The sequence below is a fragment of the Pinus tabuliformis genome, chromosome 1_2, assembly GCF_031772625.1.
Source record: "Pinus tabuliformis cultivar Carrire ecotype Pingquan chromosome 1_2, CPIR1, whole genome shotgun sequence".
In the NCBI taxonomy this organism is placed as follows: domain Eukaryota; kingdom Viridiplantae; phylum Streptophyta; class Pinopsida; order Pinales; family Pinaceae; genus Pinus; species Pinus tabuliformis.
In genome coordinates, this window is record NC_142298.1 from 98,547,067 (window position 1) to 98,566,017 (window position 18,951).

The following is an 18,951-nucleotide window of genomic DNA, read 5'->3' on the forward strand; positions in this document are numbered from 1 at the left end:
ATAATACCCCTTTATGAATTAAAAAACTTAACAAACTCAAACCTTTTATGGGTCAAACTTTTTTTTTAATTACGTTGTAAGGTGTTTCCCTCTGAAATGAACTCCCCTCTCTACACACCTGTCATCTTGTGCACCACAAGATTATATGTTAGACGATTGCAAAAGGTTCAGTCGTTCGATCAAGGTGGTTACCAATTCGTTGCAGAAACGGTTTACAGTTGTCATGCCTCACTCCAAATCTAAGGCCCATATTAGCGTGCGCCATTCCTGTCTAGCCCAAACCCTACTTTCTCACTTGTTTATGGGGTGGTCTATCCCTGGTTCGTATTGGTTCTGTTCGTTTTCAGTTCCGGTCCTGGAGCTGGTCCTGTGTTAGTGGTTTCTTGCTCTCTCTTGTTCTGTCAAGTTTTCTTAAACTTCACTTTGAGAAGATGGCTTCAGCAGATGTTGAGTTCCGATGCTTCATTGGAGGTCTTGCATGGTCTACTGATGACAGAAGCCTGCAGGAGGCTTTCAGCCCCTATGGCGAAGTCGTGGAATCCAAGGTAAAGCCATTATTTGTATATTAATCTCTCGAATTCTCATGGTCATGTCCATTTTTTCATAAATAGGGTTTATTATTTTTGGGGTTTGAATTTGATAGGTTTTATTAGGGTTTGCTTTTGGGTTTTGAATTTTCACAGATTTAATCATTTTTTGAGGGTTTCTCAAAACTAGGGTTTGCTTCAGGGTTTTGGGTTTGACGAATAAAGTTCTTTTCTAAGGGTTTGTCTCTGGATTTGTTTTCTGCAGATTATAAGTGATCGGGAAACCGGTAGATCTTGTGGATTCGGCTTCGTGACCTTCAACGACGAGCAATCGATGAGGGGCGCCATCGATGCACATCGAAAAGATTGTGGTGAAGTGTATGTCAGATTTGATTCATCTCAAAACTTTACCAAAGGAATTCTCTCCTTTGTCCTCACTACAATACCTGCACCTAAGATGCCCAAATATGAAGTTGTTGATTGATTCTTTTGGGTTCTTAACAAATCTCCCACACCTCAATCTCTCTCGCTGCCGGAGTTTGCACGCACTTCTCCTCGAGATTCACCATATAAAAATTCTTGGTTTTCATTTGTTGGACTGTTAGGAACTGTTACATCAATTCTAAGAATTTAGGTTTTTGTCGAAAATATCTAGCTTTCCCTTTGTTAGGCGGTTAAGAATTGGTCAAGCGTAATTTCAAATCAAATTTGTTTGTTTCGTTCTATTTTTTAACCCATAAACTTATCTTAAGCTAATTGAATATTTTTTGATTGACTTCTTAGGTCTGATGGGTCAATCCAGCTCTTCTTTAGCTCCTCCACCAATGGGCCTTTTTCTAGAGAATAATGAGGTCGAACAGTTTGGTGTGTATCCAGAGCGGGATCTCATTGTATATTTACTGGATGAATGCTTGGCCTCGATTTTCCAGAAGCTCACAAATGAAGATCGAAATGCTTGCTCCCTAGTCTGCATTAGATGGCACCGCATTGAATCGAAAAGCAAGCAACGCCTAGCTCTCCTTGCTCGAACTGAGCTTTCCTTCTTGCTTCCAGCCCTGATCACTAGATTTGAACATGTGACTATTCTGGCTCTGAAATGCTCCAAAAAATTTCCCAGTATTGACAACAAGGCACTTTCTTTAATTGGAAAGAGTTTCACTCATCTCAAGAAGATCAAACTAAAGGGATGCATCGAGATTACTGATGAGGGTCTAGAGTCCTTCTCACTTTTGTGTGGTCCTATTAAGAAATTTTTATGCGGGTCATGTGGATTTGGAGTGAAGGGTTTGAACTCAATACTTAAGAATTGCAACGAACTGGAAGATCTTACAGCTAAAAGACTTAGAAGATTAGATGCTCAAATGGAAAGAATAGGTCCAGGGCAAGGTAAGCTACAACGATTGAGCCTTAAAGATATTTATAACGTGCTGCTATTTGCCCCACTATTATCGAGATCCAAGTGTCTAAGGACACTCATTTTATCACGGAATTCAGGGTCTTAGGATCAGTCGTTGGAAATCAGCACTAGAAACTTGCAACAACTGACGGAATTGCAAATTGAAAACATGCATTTAGGTGATAGAGGTTTGATGGCTGTTTCAAAGTGCTCAAAGCTGGAAGTATTTTATATGAGCAAGGTGTTTGATTGTCCTGATCGAGGTATTTATGCAGTTGCAAATGGATGTAGGAAACTAAGAAAGGTGCACCTTGATAGTGGCAAGTCCAAAAGAATTGGCGAGGAAGGGTTACTGTCCATTGCAAACAAATGTCATCAGATGCAAGAACTTGTCTTGATGGGCATTGCTATTTCGGTTGAGAGTTTGAGTGCCTTGGCTTCCAATTGCCCTGTGCTGGAAAGAATGGCACTCTGCAACAGTGATAGTGTTGGGGACAAGGAGATGTCTTGTATTTCAGGTAAGTTCATAGCATTGAAGAAGCTATGCATTAAAAATTTCCCAATATCTGATGAAGGTCTTGTGACGATTTCCAACGGTTGCCCTAGCCTTATAAAATTAAAGGTGAAAAGGTGTAAAGCAGTAACATCCAAAATTGTCTGTCAGGTTCAGAAAAAAAGAGCCTCTCTAATCATTGTTGTTGATGGTGGTTCACAGACAGCAGGAGAGGATGATCAGAGCAGGTCTCTTCAGCTTGGGGATGATAGAGTCATTAGAGAATCAACTCATGTGCTATGCGGAAGCAGAGGTCACTTAATCAAGACAAAATTGGGCACAACAGCTTCCAATTTTCTCAGAGGGTCTTTTTCTGGTGGCCAGTCTCGTGGTTAAGTTTCTGAGATAGATATATGAAAGGATGCTTATTGTATTTTATTGATTTCCTTTGACGATTCTCTCTTTGCAAGGAACCTCTAGGACGCATGACTATTGTGAAGATCCAGAAATTCTTGTAGCCATTCTTTGTAAACCTTTATATTCTATTCCAAACTGGATTATTTCCTAACAGGTCTACATGATGTTGAAGTTAGAGCCTATTTTGTTTCTTGTTGTAGGTACATGTTTCTGTTTGATCAGATCTATAATATGTAATTTGAAATCCAGTACCTCATATTGTATTTCCAGAACACTACTGTTTGTTTATGAAACTCAGTCATGTATCTTAGGGCTTCCTTGCAATGCCCGAAACAAAATTAAATTCCAGAATAGATCCATGCATCTCAGTGCATTTCACCATCTTTCAGTAAGCAGGCAATTCCTGTCTTTGAAGATTCTTCCTTGTATAATCGGTCAGCCAACATTCAAAGTTTTGGCTACAGCGTTTAGGTCCATTTCCATTGGGTTGGTGATTTTTAACAATCTTAATTACATTTTTGACTTGTTTCAGTTGCATTCTGCACTTGTCTCTGTACATGTAGAATTTTTTTGGCTATGCTTAATTTATCTAATTTCTATACTATCTCATGCTCTCTTTTTTCTTGGCCTCTGGTATTTCAATGCCTGCAAAGATGAATCCTGTCATACATGAAAAATTGCCCAATATCTGATGAAGGTCTTGTGATGATTGCCAGCGGCTGCCCTAGCCTTATAAAATTAAAGGTGTAAAGCAGTAACATCCAAAAGTGTCTGTCAGGTTCAGAAAACAAGAGCCTCTCTAATCGTTGTTGTTGATGGTGGTTCACAGACATCAGGAGAGGATGATCAGAGCAGGTATCTTCAGCTTGGGTATGACAGAGTCATTACAGAATGTTAGGGTCCCACCCTAACCCTCTTATTTATGTAGTAGGATCGAGTCATAGTTATAGTTAAGTAAGGAGTCAATAAAGCCCATATTAATAATTGTAAGTGGTTAACCCGCAATTAATGACGGGACCACAGTTAGTTGCAAATGGGCCATGGTATTAGATAGATGGTATTAATAAGAACCATGGTATTGATCCATGGTATTGCATGTATGAGTCATATATAAAGGATAGAGACTCCCAGCGAGGAGCATCGTGTCTCATTTTGTAATCGAGCTCTGCTCTATTGGAGGTTGCCCCCTCGAAGAGGCAAGTGAATATTTCTCTCTGAATAATAAAATACTTGCTGTTGTTTCTCACCATTCTATTTTCTGGGTATATTTCTTCACATATTTTGTATTCTGGTTTCGTCTTGCAGTTTAAGAGCATAACAAGTGGTATCAGAGCTCTTTCCAGGGCCGGTGGGATCTCCATTTCTTAGCAAAAAAAAAATTTGGCTAGAGACGTGTTCCGGCGTCTTTAAACCATGGGATCTGTCGTTGAGCGCATAAACCTGCAGATTTTGGGAGGGATGCACGCAGGAAATACAAGAGGTGGTCACGCTTGTTGGACTCCCTTGTAACCCCTGTGGGTACCCCTTCGAGTAGTAGCGCATTAGACAGAACCGTGCACGGACTGTCTTCCAAGTACCCTCTGGGTATATCGGAAGCCCCCTAGCTCCTTTGAAACCTCGCCATAGATAAACCGTTGGCCATCTTGCTATGACAGTACACTGAGAACAACACTTGGAGAGATTACTCGCCCGTACGATAGGGTAGTCGAGTTGTACGGCTAAGGGTACGGTTGATCCTCCTTAGTTAGAGACCTGAAACATTAGGCCAAGTACTACTGTCAGACCCTTACGTATATTGTGATCTGTAGCACCTGACACTCCTCAAGACCATAGTCCCCTTTTCTATCTCGGGATCACGCATAATCTCTGCCAGATCAGATCTTGCAAGTGGGGTTGCAGTAGCAGCACACATCAGTCCCGCAGTTCCGAGTTAGAAGACCAGCCTTTCCAATATATTAGATCCATTAGATCCGCAGCAGCAATCAGTGCCACCGCTCAGAGCTATCCGATCAGCCATTCAAATCTCTCAGATCCACCAGATCTGAGTAGTTGTGTGGGGTTCCTATACCGGGGCATGATTTTCGCAGGACTTTTGGCAGCATTGACATTTTGGGGATTCAACTACTACAGTATTCAGAAAAAAAAAAAAAAAAAAAGTAATAATAAATAAATAAAATTCTCTGAGACCCCCCGGGGCGCTTATTAGTGATATAGCCCATAAGAATCAGGACGACGAGCTGAGCAAGGTGGTACCATTCAATTGTTAGTGAAAAAAAATTCGGGCGGTCCCAAATTTCAAATACATCGGATCGGTGCATGGTAGAAACTAGAGCTCAAGCTATGGCCAATGAGAAGATCGACAAACTTGAACAATCCTTGCAAGCCATCCAAGCTTAGCTTGACAAACTAACTGACACACTCTCTAAGGGCAAGGAGGAAGCCCGCGAGGAGGTGTATATTGGCAATGGACATAGTGAGGGTGAGTCTAGCCGCTCTCTTCACCTCTGGGGCACCCACCAACAATCCTATCCGCGACCTCCCAAGATGGATATGCATAAATTTGATGGTTCTCACCCGCCCACATGGGTAGCACAAATGGAGCAGTATTTCAATCTAAATAACATCTTAGATAATGAGACTCAGCTTATGGTGGGGAGCATGTACTTGGACAATGAAAGATGGCAATGGTGGGAATGGCATCAACGTTGCAATGGAAGTTTTATGACTTGGGCCACCTTCAAAAAAGCTCTTACAGAGCGCTTTGACCAGGAATCTTCTTTTTTGGGTCGTCTCACTAAGCTCTGACAGACTGGCACAGTGGATGAATATGTTACAGCCTTTGAAGCCTTAGCTTTCTGCACTAGGGATCTCCCAGATGCATTCTACACAGAATGTTTTATCAGCGGTCTTAAAGAGGCCATACAAGCCCACGTCCGACTACACCACCCTCCCACATGGTCGGAGGCTTGCAAGGTAGCTTGTAACGTGGAACGTGCGTTAGCAGCCCAGTCCATTCGCCCAAATTTCACCGCCAAGGGTCGCCCCCCACAGGCTCACAGCACGACTCAAACACTTAAGGTTCAAAAGGTGTCACCTGCAGAAATGGCCGAAAGAAGAAAGCAGGGATTATGTTACTACTGTGATGAAAAATACTTGCCAGGTCATAAATGCAAGGAGCCTAAATTTTTTCAAATTTATGCCACTGATTACAACTCATTAGAGGAAACCCCACCACTTGAGGAACCGGAGGAGGTAGAAGAGGGCAACCAGAAGGACAATGTCCCTGACGAACCAGTTATTTTGTTGCATGCTTTGGCAGGGATTTCTTCACCTCAAACTCTCAAAATCAGAGGTTTTATTAAACATCGCCCAGTAGTAGTCTTGATTGATAGTGGAAGTACACATAATTTCATCCATCAAAAAGTCGCGGAAGCGGTGCATTTTTTTGTACGAGCAGTTTCTAACTTCCAAGTCCAAATTGCGGATGGGGGAACAATGAAATGTGAAGGGCGCTGTGAAAATGTCAAACTTCAAATGGGGGATTATCAGTTGAAGACCCACATGTTTGCCATACACATGGGAGGGTGCGACATTGTCCTCGGTGCTGAATGGTTTCGCACTCTTGGGCCAATCACAATGGATTTCTAGGAGTTATATATGAGCTTTAAGCAAAACAACTCCACACATACCCTCCGTGGACTCCAGGCGGGAGCTCCCTCTATCATCAGCTCACATAGGATGGAAAAATTGCTAAAAAAGGGCCATCATGGAGTTATAGCTCAATTTAATGCCATCCAGGTCGTCGAACCCAATTCTCTGTTGATTCATCCTGAGATGCAACAGATTTTAAATAACCATCTGCTAGTCTTTAACAAGCCTCATGAGCTTCCACCCTCGCAAGGGGAACATGATCATAGCATCACCTTGGTTCCAGGGGCCCAACCACCAAATGTGCGCCCATACAGATATCCGTTCACCCAAAAGAATGAAATAGAAAAAATAATCAAGGAACTTTTGGAAGCAGGTGTCATTCATCCCAGCATTAGTCTTTATTCATCACCGGTGGTCATGGTGCTCAAGAAAGATGGGGAATGGTGGATGTGTCCAGACATCAAGGCCCTCAATAAGTTGACAGTCAAAGATAAATTTCCCATCCCAGTTGTTGATGATTTGCTGGATGAACTCAATGGGGCTCAATTCTTCACTAAGTTGGATCTTCGCTCAGGCTACCACCAAATTCGCATGAAGGAAGTTGACATTCCAAAGACTGCTTTCAAAACTCATGAAGGCCATTATGAGTTCCTGGTCATGCCATTCGGTCTTTGTAATGCCCCATCTACTTTTCAGAGCCTTATGAACCACCTTCTCAAACCATATCTTAGGAAATTTGTCCTTGTCTTCTTCGATGACATCCTCATCTATAGTTACACTTGGGCCGCACAACTTCAGCACGTAGATCTGCTCTTGCAACTGCTCCGCAAGCATAAATTATTTGTTAAGATGTCCAAATGTTCTTTTGGCATGGAATAAGTTGAGTATTTGCGCCACATTGTGGGGCGTGAAGGTGTCAAGGTGGACCCCAAAAAGATCCAGGCAATGTAGGATTGGCCTCAACCTAAGACCTTGAAGATCCTGAGAGGATTTTTGGGTCTCACAGGCTATTATCACAAATTTGTCCGCAATTATGGTTGCATTGCGAAGCCCCTCACTCAACTCCTCAAGAAAAATTCTTTCTTCTGGAATGATGATGCACAACAGGCATTTACAGCTCTCAAAAATGCCATGTGTTCCACTCCAGTCTTAGCACTACCTGATTTCACCAAATCTTTTGTCATTGAATGTGATGCTTCGGGTACGGGTATTGGGGCGGTCTTAATGCAGGAAGGTCGACCCTTGGCATTCACAAGCCAACAACTAAGTGGGAGGAATCTGGGACAATCTACCTATGAGAAGGAAATGATGGCCATCTTACATGCAGTAGATACCTGGCGACCTTACTTACTGGGGCGACGTTTCCAAATCCGCACAGACCATCATAGTCTTAAATATTTTTTGGAGCAACACCTATCCTCCCCACAACAAAATAAATGGCTCACCAAAATGCTGGGATATGATTATGAGATCATTTACAAGAAAGGGCGTGAAAATAGTGTAGTAGATGCATTATCTCACCAATTTGACGAGGAAAGTACCCTGCTCGCAATTTCCCTTCCCATTCCAGAATGGATTGAAGAGGCTCGCAAGGAATGGTTTTCACATCCCTGGCTCTCCCAACTCATTACTCAATTGCAGGCGGATCCAAATTCCACCAAGGGCTACTCGTGGCAGGATGAGATTCTTCGCTACAAGGACAGAGTCGTAATATCACCAACATCCACCCTCAAAAGCCGCATTTTGGCAGAATTGCACTCATCCCCCATTGCAGGACATTCAGGCTTTCAGAAGACATATGATCGCACTAGAAGATCATTTTTTTGGACAAGCATGAAAAAGGACATCCTTACTTTTGTAGCGAAATGCGATGTCTGTCAACGCCACAAAGGGGAGATAGTCAAAGCACCAGGCATATTACAACCTTTGCCCATCCATGCTCGCCCATCTTAGAGAGAATATTCATCAAGCTCAAAACCGCATGAAGCAGCAGGTAGATCAGCATCGCTCAGAGCACCAATTTTAAGAAGGGGATCAAGTATTTTGAGGCTGCAACCATATAAGCAAACTTCACTCAAAGACAAGGGTTGTCATAACTATCTCCAAAATTTTACGGACCATATCAAGTACTTCAGTGCATTGGAGAAGTGACCTACAAGCTAGCTTTGCCACCCACTGCAAAAATCCATCCAGTTTTCCATGTCTCATGCCTCAAGAAAGTGATTGGGAACAATTGCAGAATTCAAACCAGTCTACCTGAATTGGATGAAGAAGGGTCAATTTGGCTCCAACCTGAACAGGTCCTAGACACACGAGAACGGCACCTACGTGGCCGCATGATCAGGGAAGTCCTCGTCAAGTGGAAAGACACCTCTCCGGAAGATGCAACCTGGGAACCAGCCACTATTCTTCAGTAGTTTCCGCAGCTTCAGCCTTGAGGACAAGGCTATTCTTAAGGGGGAGGGCATGTTAGGGTCCCACCCTAACCCCCTTATTTATGTAGTAGGATCGAGTCATAGTTATAGTTAAGTAAGGAGTCAATAAAGCCCATATTAATAATTGTAAGTGGTTAACCCGCAATTAATGACAGGACCACAGTTAGTTGCAAATGGGCCATGGTATTAGATAGATGGTATTAATAAGAACCATGGTATTGATCCATGGTATTGCATGTATGAGTCATATATAAAGGATAGAGACTCCCTACAAGGAGCATCGTGTCTCATTTTGTAATCGAGCTCTGCTCTATTGGAGGTTTCCCCCTCGAAGAGGCAAGTGAACATTGCTTTCTGAATAATAAAATACTTGTTGTTGTTTCTCACCATTCTATGTTCTGGGTATATTTCTTCGCATATTCTGTATTCTGGTTTCGTCTTGCAGGTTAAGAGCATAACAGAGAATCAACTCATGTTCTATGCGGAAGCAGAGGTCACTTAATCAAGACAAAATTGGGCACAGCAGCTTCCAATTTGCTCAGAGGGTCTTTTTCTGGTGGCCAGTCTCATGGTTAAGTTTCTGAGATAGATATATGAAAGGATGCTTATTGTATTTTATTGATTTCCTTTGATGATTCTCTCTTTGCAAGGAACCTCTAGGACGCATGACTGTTGTGAATATCCAGAAATTCTTGTATCCATTCTTTGTAAACCTTTATATTCTATTCAAAACTGGATTATTTCCTAACCGGTCTACATGATGTTGAAGTTGGAGCCTATTTTGTTCCTTGTTGTAGGTACATGTTTCTGTTTGATCAGATCTATAATATGTAATTTGAAATCCAGTACCTCATATTGTATTTCCAGAACACTACTGTTTGTTTATGAAACTCAGTCATGTATCTTAGGGCTTCCTTGCAATGCCCGAAACAAAATTAAATTCCAAAATAGATCCATGCATCCTCGTGCATTTCACCATCTTTCAGTAAGCAGGCAATTCCTGTCTTTGAAGATTCTTCCTTGTATAATCGGTCAGCCGACATTCAAAGTTTTGGCTACAGCGTTTAGGTCCGTTTCCATTGGGTTGGTGATTTTTAACAATCTTAATTACATTTTTGACTTGTTTCAGGTGCATTCTGCCCTTGTCTCTGTACATGTAGAATTTTTTTGGCTATGCTTAACTTATCTAATTTCTATACTATCTCATGCTCTCTTTTTTCTTGGCCTCTGGTATTTCAATGCCTGAAAAGATGAATCCTGTCATACATGTTTTGCTTCATGGCGTTTGTTAACTATTAGGGAAGAGGTTATATGCTTGGCAACTTTTCTATTTTTCCTCTTATAAATTTTTATGTACCATTCTTATTTTTCCTCCTCTTATAAATTTTCACGTACCATTCTTTGAAAATAGTAGTTGTCTTTTTACTAGCCTTTGCATTTGCTCAGAAAAACTCTGCAATACATTTAACATCTAGGGTCAGATTGATGTTCGGCAATTGTTCACAATTTGGGCATTGATATTTACTTGAACAATAGAAAGCAGCACATATGTGATGGGATATTCTTCAGTTGGCCTCTATATGCTATATAAAGATTATATGATCTTATTATGTGTCCTTTACAGACATAAAATTCAGAAGAGCTGTGATTAATCCACACTATATATGTGTTGTCTTCCTGCGCGGAGGATTGGGTTCATTCTTTTACTTACATCTGAGTTTTAGTCCGATGCTATAAAATAACACAAGTTAATGCTGTTATATATTGAAAAAACAACAACACCAAAAATGTTCATCTCCTTGTATGCCCTTTTAGGGACAGGAATGTCCAAACAATCAAGACAGTATTTTTCAAACATAACCCTAACCCTACGCCTATGTTGTTCATGTTGATTGCCACAGCACCAAAAATGTTCATCTCATATGCCTTGTTAGGGCCAGGAATGTCTAAACAATCAAGACGGTATTTTTCAAACATAACCCTAACCCCTATGGCTATGTTGTTCATGTCGTATGCCTTTTTAGAGTCAGGAATGTCTAAGACTCTAAACAATCAAGGCAATATTTTTAACTGGAAACAAGTTAAGAGCTCAGCTCAAACAGAACTCTATGCTTGTGCTTATCAGGGATCGTTCTAGAGGGACTCAGCTCCACCTGGGAGAGTTCCAAGTTAAGAGCTCAGCTCAAACCTAACTCTATGCTTGTGCTTATCAGGGACCCGAGTTCTTCTAGAGGGACTCAGCTTCACCTGGGAGAGTTCCATAGGGAGTCGAGATCTCAGGGACCCAAGTTCTCACCTTGTCTTGGGAGTGTTCTAGAATTGGTCAAGCACAATTTCAGATCAAATTTGTTTGTTTCCTTCTGTTTTTTAACCCATAAACTTATTCTTAAGCTAATTGAATATTTTCTGATTGAGTTCTTAGGTCTGATGGGTCAATCCAACTCTTCTTTAGCTCCTCCACCAATGGGCCTTTTTCTGGAGAATAACGAGGTCGAACAGTTTGGTGTGTATCTAGAGCGGGATCTCATTGTATATTTACCGGATGAATGCTTGGCCTCGATTTTCCAAAAGCTCACAAACGAAGATCGAAATGCTTGTTCCCTAGTCTGCAGTAGATGGCACCTCATTGAATCGAAAAGCAGGCAACGCCTAGTTCTCCTTGCTTGAACTGAGCTTTCCTCCTTGCTTCCAGCCCTGATCACTAGATTTGAACATGTGACTGTTCTGGCTCTGAAATGCTCCAGAAAATTTCCCAGTATTGACAACAAGGCAGTTTATTTAATTGGAAAGAGTTTCACTCATCTCAAGAAGATCAAACTGAAGGGATGCATCGAGATTACTGATGAGGGTCTAGAGTCCTTCTCACTTGTATGTGTTCTTATTAAGATATTTTCATGTGGGCCATGTGGATTTGGAGCAAAGGGTTTGAACTCAATACTTAAGAATTGCAATGAACTGGAAGATCTTACAGCTAAAAGACTTAGAAGATTATATTTTCAAACGGAAAGAATAGGGCCAGGGCAAGGTAAGCTACAAAGATTGTGCCTTAAATATCTTTATAACGGGCAGCTATTTTCCCCACTATTATCAAGATCCAAGTATCTAAGGACGCTCATTTTATCACGGAATTCAAGGTCTTGGGATCAATTGTTGGAAATCAGCACTAGAAACTTGCAACAGCTGATGGAATTGCAAATTGAAAACATGCATTTAGGTGATAGAGTTTTGATGGTTGTTTCAAAGTGCTCAAAGCTGGAAGTATTTTATATGAGCAGGGTGTCTGATTGTCCTGATTGAGGTATTTATGCAGTTGTAAATGGATGTAGGAAACTGAGAAAGGTGCACCTTGATAGTGGCAAGTCCAAAAGAATTGGCAAGGAAGGGTTACTGTCCATTGCAAACAAATGTCATCAGATGCAAGAACTTGTCTTGATGGGCATTGCTATTTCGGTTGAGAGTTTGAGTGCCTTGGCTTCCAATTGCCCTGTGCTGGAAAGAATGGCACTCTGCAACAGTGATAGTGTTGGGGACAAGGAGATGTCTTGTATTTCAGGTAAGTTCATAGCATTGAAGAAGCTATGCATTAAAAATTGCCCAATATCTGATGAAGGTCTTGTGACGATTGCCAGCGGCTGCCCTAGCCTTATAAAATTAAAGGTGAAAAGGTGTAAAGCAGTAACATCCAAAAGTGTCTGTCAGGTTCAGAAAAAAAGAGCCTCTCTAATCGTTGTTGTTGATGGTGGTTCATAGACAACAGGAGAGGATGAGCAGAGGAGGTCTCTTCAGCTTGGGGATGACAGAGTCATTAGAGAATCAACTCATGTGCTATGCGGAAGCAGAGGTCACTTAATCAAGATAAAATTGGGCACAACAGCTTCCAATTTGCTCAGAGGGTCTTTTTTTGGTGGCCAGTCTCATGGTTAAGTTTCTGAGATAGATATATGAAAGGATGCTTATTGTATTTTATTGATTTCCTTTGATGATTCTCTCTTTGCAGAGAACCTCTAGGATGCATGACTGTTATGAATATCCGGAAATTCTTGTAGCCAATCTTTGTAAACCTTTATATTCTATTCCAAACTGGATTATTTCCTAACAGGTCTACATGATGTTGAAGTTAGAGCCTATTTTGTTTCTTGTTGTAGGTACATGTTCTGTTTGATCAGATCTATAATATGTAATTTGAAATCCAGTACCTCATATTGTATTTCCAGAACACTACTGTTTGTTTATGAAACTCAGTCATGTATCTTAGGGCTTCCTTGCAATGCCCGAAACAAAATTAAATTCCAGAATAGATCCATGCATCTCAGTGCATTTCACCATCTTTCAGTAAGCAGGCAATTCCTGTCTTTGAAGATTCTTCCTTGTATAATCAGTCAGCCGACATTCAAAGTTTTGGCTACAGCATTTAGGTCTGTTTCCATTAGTTTTGTGATCTTTAACAATCTTAATTACATTTTTGACTTGTTTCAGGTGCATTTTGCACTTGTCTCTGTGCATGTAGAATTGTTTTGGCTATGCTTAATTTATCTAATTTCTATACTATCTCATGCTCTCTGTTTTCTTGGCCTCTGGTATTTCAATGCCTGAAAAGATGAATCCTGTCATAAATGTTTTGCTTCATGGCGTTTGTTAACTATTAGGGAAGAGGTTATATGCTTGGCAACTTTTCTATTTTTCCTCTTATAAATTTTTATGTACCATTCTTATTTTTCCTCTTCTTATAAATCTGCACGTACCATTCTTTGGAAATAGTAGTTGTCTTTTTACTAGCCTTTGCATTTGCTCAGAAAAACTATACAATACATTTAACATCTAGGGTCAGATTGATGTTCGGCAACTGTTCACAATTTGGGCATTGATATTTACTTGAATAATATAAAGCAGCACATATGTGACGGGATATTCTTCAGTTGGCTTCTATATGCTATATAAAGATTATATGATCTTATTATGTGTTCTTTACAAACATAAAATTTAGAAGAGCTGTGATTCATCCACACTATATACGTGTTGTCTTCCTGCGCGGAGGATTGGGTTCATTCTTTTACTTACATCTGAGTTTTTGTTCGATGTTATAAAATAACACAAGTTAATGCTGTTATATATTGAAAAAACAACAGCACCAAAAATGTTCATCTCCTCGTATTCCCTTTTAGGGATAGGAATGTCCAAACAATCAAGACAGTATTTTTCAAACATAACCCGAACCCTACACCTATGTTGTTCATGTTGATTGCCACAACACCAAAAATGTTCATCTCATATGCCTTGTTAGGGCCAAGAATGTCTAAACAATCAAGACAGTATTTTTCAAACATAACCCTAACCCCTATGGCTATGCTCTTCATGTCGTATGTATTTGTTCCTTAATGTTATTGCATCTAGGGTTAAATTAGAAAAAAACTTACTAATCTCTAAAATTTTAAATGCATATATTCCTTAATGTTATTGCATCTAGGGTTAAATTAGAAAAGAACTTACTAATCTCTAAAATTTTAAATGCATACAATTAAGGTTGTGAAAGCATAGTAGTTGAAAAGGGCTCCAGATACAAACATTAAGACCTTAAATTATTTATAAAATGTAGGCCACCATTATACCATTTAATCGGAGAATAATGAGTACCCATCAACATCATTACCATAGGTTTCTCCCATAAAATGGTTCTGGGGTCAATATCAATAGTGAAAATATCTTCTACATAATAGTCAACATTTTTTATATCCACTTCTCGTGGGATTGAATTTGAAGAGCCACACTTGATTCTTCTTTACCTTCACTATGTTAAGACAATTTAAGTACATATAGGTTATAGTTTTAATGTTATAGTTAACGTGTTAGGTATTAAAGTTTATGTCTTGTAACATTTTAGGAGTTACAATGTGTTTATGATGAGAGTGTACTAGGGGTCATAATTTTTAGAATTCATTGTGTTAAAAATCATATTGCACTATGGTTTACTTAATAATAGAGTTATTCCCTTAAGGATTATAAGGTAATAGTGGTTAGAAGTTGCATTTTGGAAGGGTTTGCAATTCTCCAAGAGTGATCAAAGTATATTATGGTTTATATGGGATATGGGACATATAAGTATTTTGACTTTCATAATGGTTTTTGGTTATGACACATATTGTATTTGATATTATAGTGACCATAGTGGTGAAAGGTTACATTAAGAAAGGGAAACAATTAGTGAGGCTAACATATAGTGCAATATATAGGAATATCTAATAATAAATTCATTATAAGTATTTTTATTCTTTATGAAAATATTTTTTTGTTGTATTTGCGTTCTTCAATTTATGTCTTACGACGTCTCCTTTACAACATACAGTGCAAATGCTATACAATGCAAATGCTAATTTTAACTCCGTCCTAAAATAGATCACTCCACATAACAAAACACACTTTCGAATCTTTATAACCTCTCCGCTTTATAACTATCCGTATATAAACCACGTGTTCGCTACTCCACCTAAAAAAACACTTTCTAATCTTTATAACCTCTCCACTTTATAACTCTAACCACTTGTTCGTTGGTTTATTAACGCATCTGCTGCTGTGATGCAAAGCGTGCTAACGCCTTCCACAATGGTGATCCGTTAGTCCACTAACGCCACAGACTTCAGGGAGATGCCCGTGTATGCAAATTGTAAGTTGATGATGATTAATGGGGCTTTTAGGTGAGCTGGAATGTGTTATAATGCTGTGTGTAGTATTATTGTAGGGTGTGTTAATGCTCAAACACTATGAGAAAAAATATATATATTTTTTTTGATTGTTGTTAATTTGTTCTCTTTTTTTGTGTAATTTTATTTTATTGGAAAGATAGAAGAGATAAAGCATAAAATTCACACATAAAATACATGTGTTGCGGTTTTATTTATCGATCACACAAAACATGATACTTACAATGAACTCAGTGAAAAATATTTATTCTTTTCAAACTAGTGACTTATGTAAAATATCTTGAGATGTAACCAACCACACATTAAAAGTGGTCTATCATTTAACTCCACTTAACTCAATACTAAATGACTTAGTTAACTTAACTAACTCTCTAGGTTTAACCAACCCCTCATGCAAAAATAATTATGTTATTTTAACACAGAAATTGAAACAAAACAAAAATTATAATGCTTAAAATAAATTTATAATGTCCATGCATCGTTATGAGTACTCACTCTAAAGGGCATCAATGACATTTGACCATGAATAGAGGTTATCCCTATTGCAGAGTTTCCAGGAAGGTGCAATAAAAAGGAGTTGTCTATAATGCGACTTTTTGGAGATTCCGGTGACAGAATCCGGCGGAAGAAATTGAGGCTAAATCTTGATTTGCTGCAGTTAAAATGGTTTTTTAACTACATATTTGGATTCAGCACTCTGGAAAACCCCTGGGACGCGTTCATTGTGCAGAAACTAGCTATCAAACTTGCGATTCCAATAAATTCCTGACTGGAAAAGCTTTCAAAAAGTCGCGTTATAAACAACTGCCAATAAAAATGCAGGATGCATATTAATTATCATTCAGCCCATTGCCTTTACTCAAATCAATGTACAACCTTGATGTGATGTTCATTAAATTTCTGTGAAGTCGCCCACTGATATATTTTAGTGGTTCATGGAGATGATGACGCAAATAAGTTAAAAATTACGGATTCATGAACATGCCCAGTCTGAGGGTCCAGGATTTCATGCCTATATGAATAATATATCTCATGTGATTTTCAGAAATGTCAGGCGGACGAGCAGCGGGAATTTTATAATGTTATTTCAAAAAAATTTAAAACCGGTAGACATCAAAATTAAAATTTCTTTTGACTCCGTAATTTTCGCTGAGCACTTATCTGACGTGCTAGAGCGGTCTTGACCTGGTGTAACACTGATTGTGACGAAATCTATGAGGCAATATTGCCCATGACAGGCAACCAAATCTGACCCACAAATTAAAGAAAAAATTAAAGCGAAAAGACTAAAAACTGGATTCAAAATTGCTTGAGAATTAAGCTAGAATTTGAAAATTGTTTTGACCATGACGATAAAGTGAAATCATGCATTACGTCTGCGCTCTATACTTTTTAGTTTTAATGGGATTTTTAGTCGGTGTTTCGCTAAGTAGTTTTCGTGCCCGGTCTCGTGCAAGGTTGGGACTCTTGGTAGTGCGATGCCTATATATAGTAGTCGGGGGCAATTAGCAATAGCATATTCGAGATAGAAGAGGGCAATTAGCAATAGCATATTCGAGATAGAAGAGGCAGACTCATAAAATTCGAAATACATTTTCAGTGAAATGGCAACCGAGGGAGAAAAGGGGCAAGTAAAGCTGTTAGGTGCGACTCTGAGTCCCTTCGTGGTGCGGGTTCGCATAGCCCTGGCTCTTAAAGGTATCGATTACGAGTTCATCCAAGAGAGTATGCATCCTAAGAGCGAGCTGCTGGTGAAATCAAACCCTGTTCACAAGAAGATTCCGGTGCTTATCCACAATGGAAAGCCTGTTTGTGAATCCATGATTATTGTGCAATACATCGAGGAGGGATGGGGCAATAAGGCTCCCAATCTTATGCCCGAAGATCCATATGACCGAGCCATTGCTCGCTTCTGGGCTGCCTTTGTAGACGATAAGGTAATTTAATTCTTTCATTAGGAATCCCGTGCAGTCATATCTTATCAACCCTTTCCTTATCTGCTATTTGTGTCTTCGAAAGTTCCAATTATGTTTTTTTTATACGGTAAACAATTGCTGATAATGGTTGTTATATGTGCCCTCAGCTCTTTCCCTGTCTGCGAGGAGTTTTCACTGGCCAAGGCGAGCAGCTACAGAAAGCAGTAGAAGATAGTGTTACAAACTTTCTGTTGATAGAGGAAGCCCTGCGAACCAACCACTGCTTCGCAGGAAAAGCGTATTTTGGAGGGGATCAGATCGGCTTGATTGACATCGCATTGGGTGGTCTTTCGGCGTTTATTAAAGGCCTCGAGAAGGCTACCGATAGCGTTTTAATAGATCCAGAGAAAATGCCGTTGTTGAGCGCATGGATGGATCGATTCTTTAAATCCGATGGAGTGAAAGAAGTAATGCCCGATGTGGCCAAGCAGGCGGAATTTATATCCACTAGGAGAGCCAGTATGATATCACCACCTACTTCTAATTAGGGCAAAACATGGCGGCCTTATAAGAGGAGCGTTATTCATAGTGTTTTTCCTTTTATTCATCTGGTCATATTCAGCTTTTCAAATGTAGCTGTCTTACGTTAATTAGTTTGAATAATGTTTTTGGTCATCTCGCCGGTACTATGGCCAGCATTCTTCTGTTCAATGTGCATTGATTTATTCTGAAAAAGATTTTGGTCAATCTCTCCGATAATGTAGCTGTCATTGCACTGTTCAATGTGTGTTGACTCAGAATGTAACAGAAACCATAATGAAAAGCAAGCGTTGATTCAGAATGTAATAGAAACCAGAATGAAATGCAATTATTTTTGTGAAAGACCCTTTATAGCCAGAATAAAGTATTGCATAAAATTCAAAACTTGTGAGCAATTTTATACGGGACATTGTCGCATTTTGAAAACAATCCGGAATGTGAATGGTACTCAGGACCATTTAATTGTGTTGTTGGTTCAATATTGTGAGTTATCTCGGAGCCATAAGTTTGGTAATATGTGACCTTTAGCTCTTTATCAAGTTGTCTATCTAATTTTTTAGAAATATTTGACTTTGCACATATGGAATGTGAATTCTTTACCAAGTTCTCCAACCGACTTTCGAGATATATTTGACTTCATACATATATGGAATGCGAAATATTAAATTTACAGTGCGGTTGGATTTCATTAAAAAGGAATCTGCATATATGATGTAACTTTCAATGTGTAATTTTTCATATATATTATTATTTTTAATGGAAGGTTTTATCTTTTTGAATGTGTATATTTTAGTATAATGATTATGACTTAATTTAAGGTGGTTGATCATGATTTAATTTAAGGTTATTGATTATTTTTAATGGAAGGTTTTATTGTGTTT

At 39.4% G+C, this 18,951-nt stretch overlaps 1 protein-coding gene and 3 pseudogenes across 2 annotated transcripts; all 4 read left to right on the forward strand.

Annotated features, from left to right (window-relative positions):
- Positions 1-309: 309 nt before the first annotated feature.
- Positions 310-1,011, forward strand: LOC149204660 (glycine-rich RNA-binding protein GRP1A pseudogene; annotated as a pseudogene). The gene is made up of 2 exons (XR_016253017.1): positions 310-545; positions 793-1,011. The product of XR_016253017.1 is annotated as a glycine-rich RNA-binding protein GRP1A pseudogene (transcript).
- Positions 1,012-1,315: 304 nt separating this feature from the next.
- LOC149204661 (putative F-box/LRR-repeat protein 8 pseudogene) lies at positions 1,316-2,812 on the forward strand (annotated as a pseudogene).
- Positions 2,813-11,346: 8,534 nt separating this feature from the next.
- Positions 11,347-12,843, forward strand: LOC149204662 (F-box protein SKIP2 pseudogene; annotated as a pseudogene).
- Positions 12,844-17,139: 4,296 nt separating this feature from the next.
- Positions 17,140-18,412, forward strand: LOC149204663 (glutathione S-transferase U17-like). The gene is made up of 2 exons (XM_089394770.1): positions 17,140-17,551; positions 17,698-18,412. The coding sequence occupies exons 1-2, from the start codon at positions 17,219-17,221 to the stop codon at positions 18,076-18,078; spliced, it is 714 nt and encodes a 237-aa protein (XP_089250896.1). The 5' UTR covers positions 17,140-17,218; the 3' UTR covers positions 18,079-18,412.
- Positions 18,413-18,951: the final 539 nt, after the last annotated feature.

What these genes read in the sequence shown, in the direction of transcription:
- LOC149204663 (XM_089394770.1), top strand. Translation starts at nt 17,219, where the DNA reads ATGGCAACCGAGGGAGAAAAGGGGCAAGTAAAGCTGTTAGGTGCGACT. An exon ending in CTGCCTTTGTAGACGATAAG is followed by an intron (nt 17,552 to 17,697) that starts GTAATTTAATTC and finishes ATGTGCCCTCAG; the next exon opens with CTCTTTCCCTGTCTGCGAGG.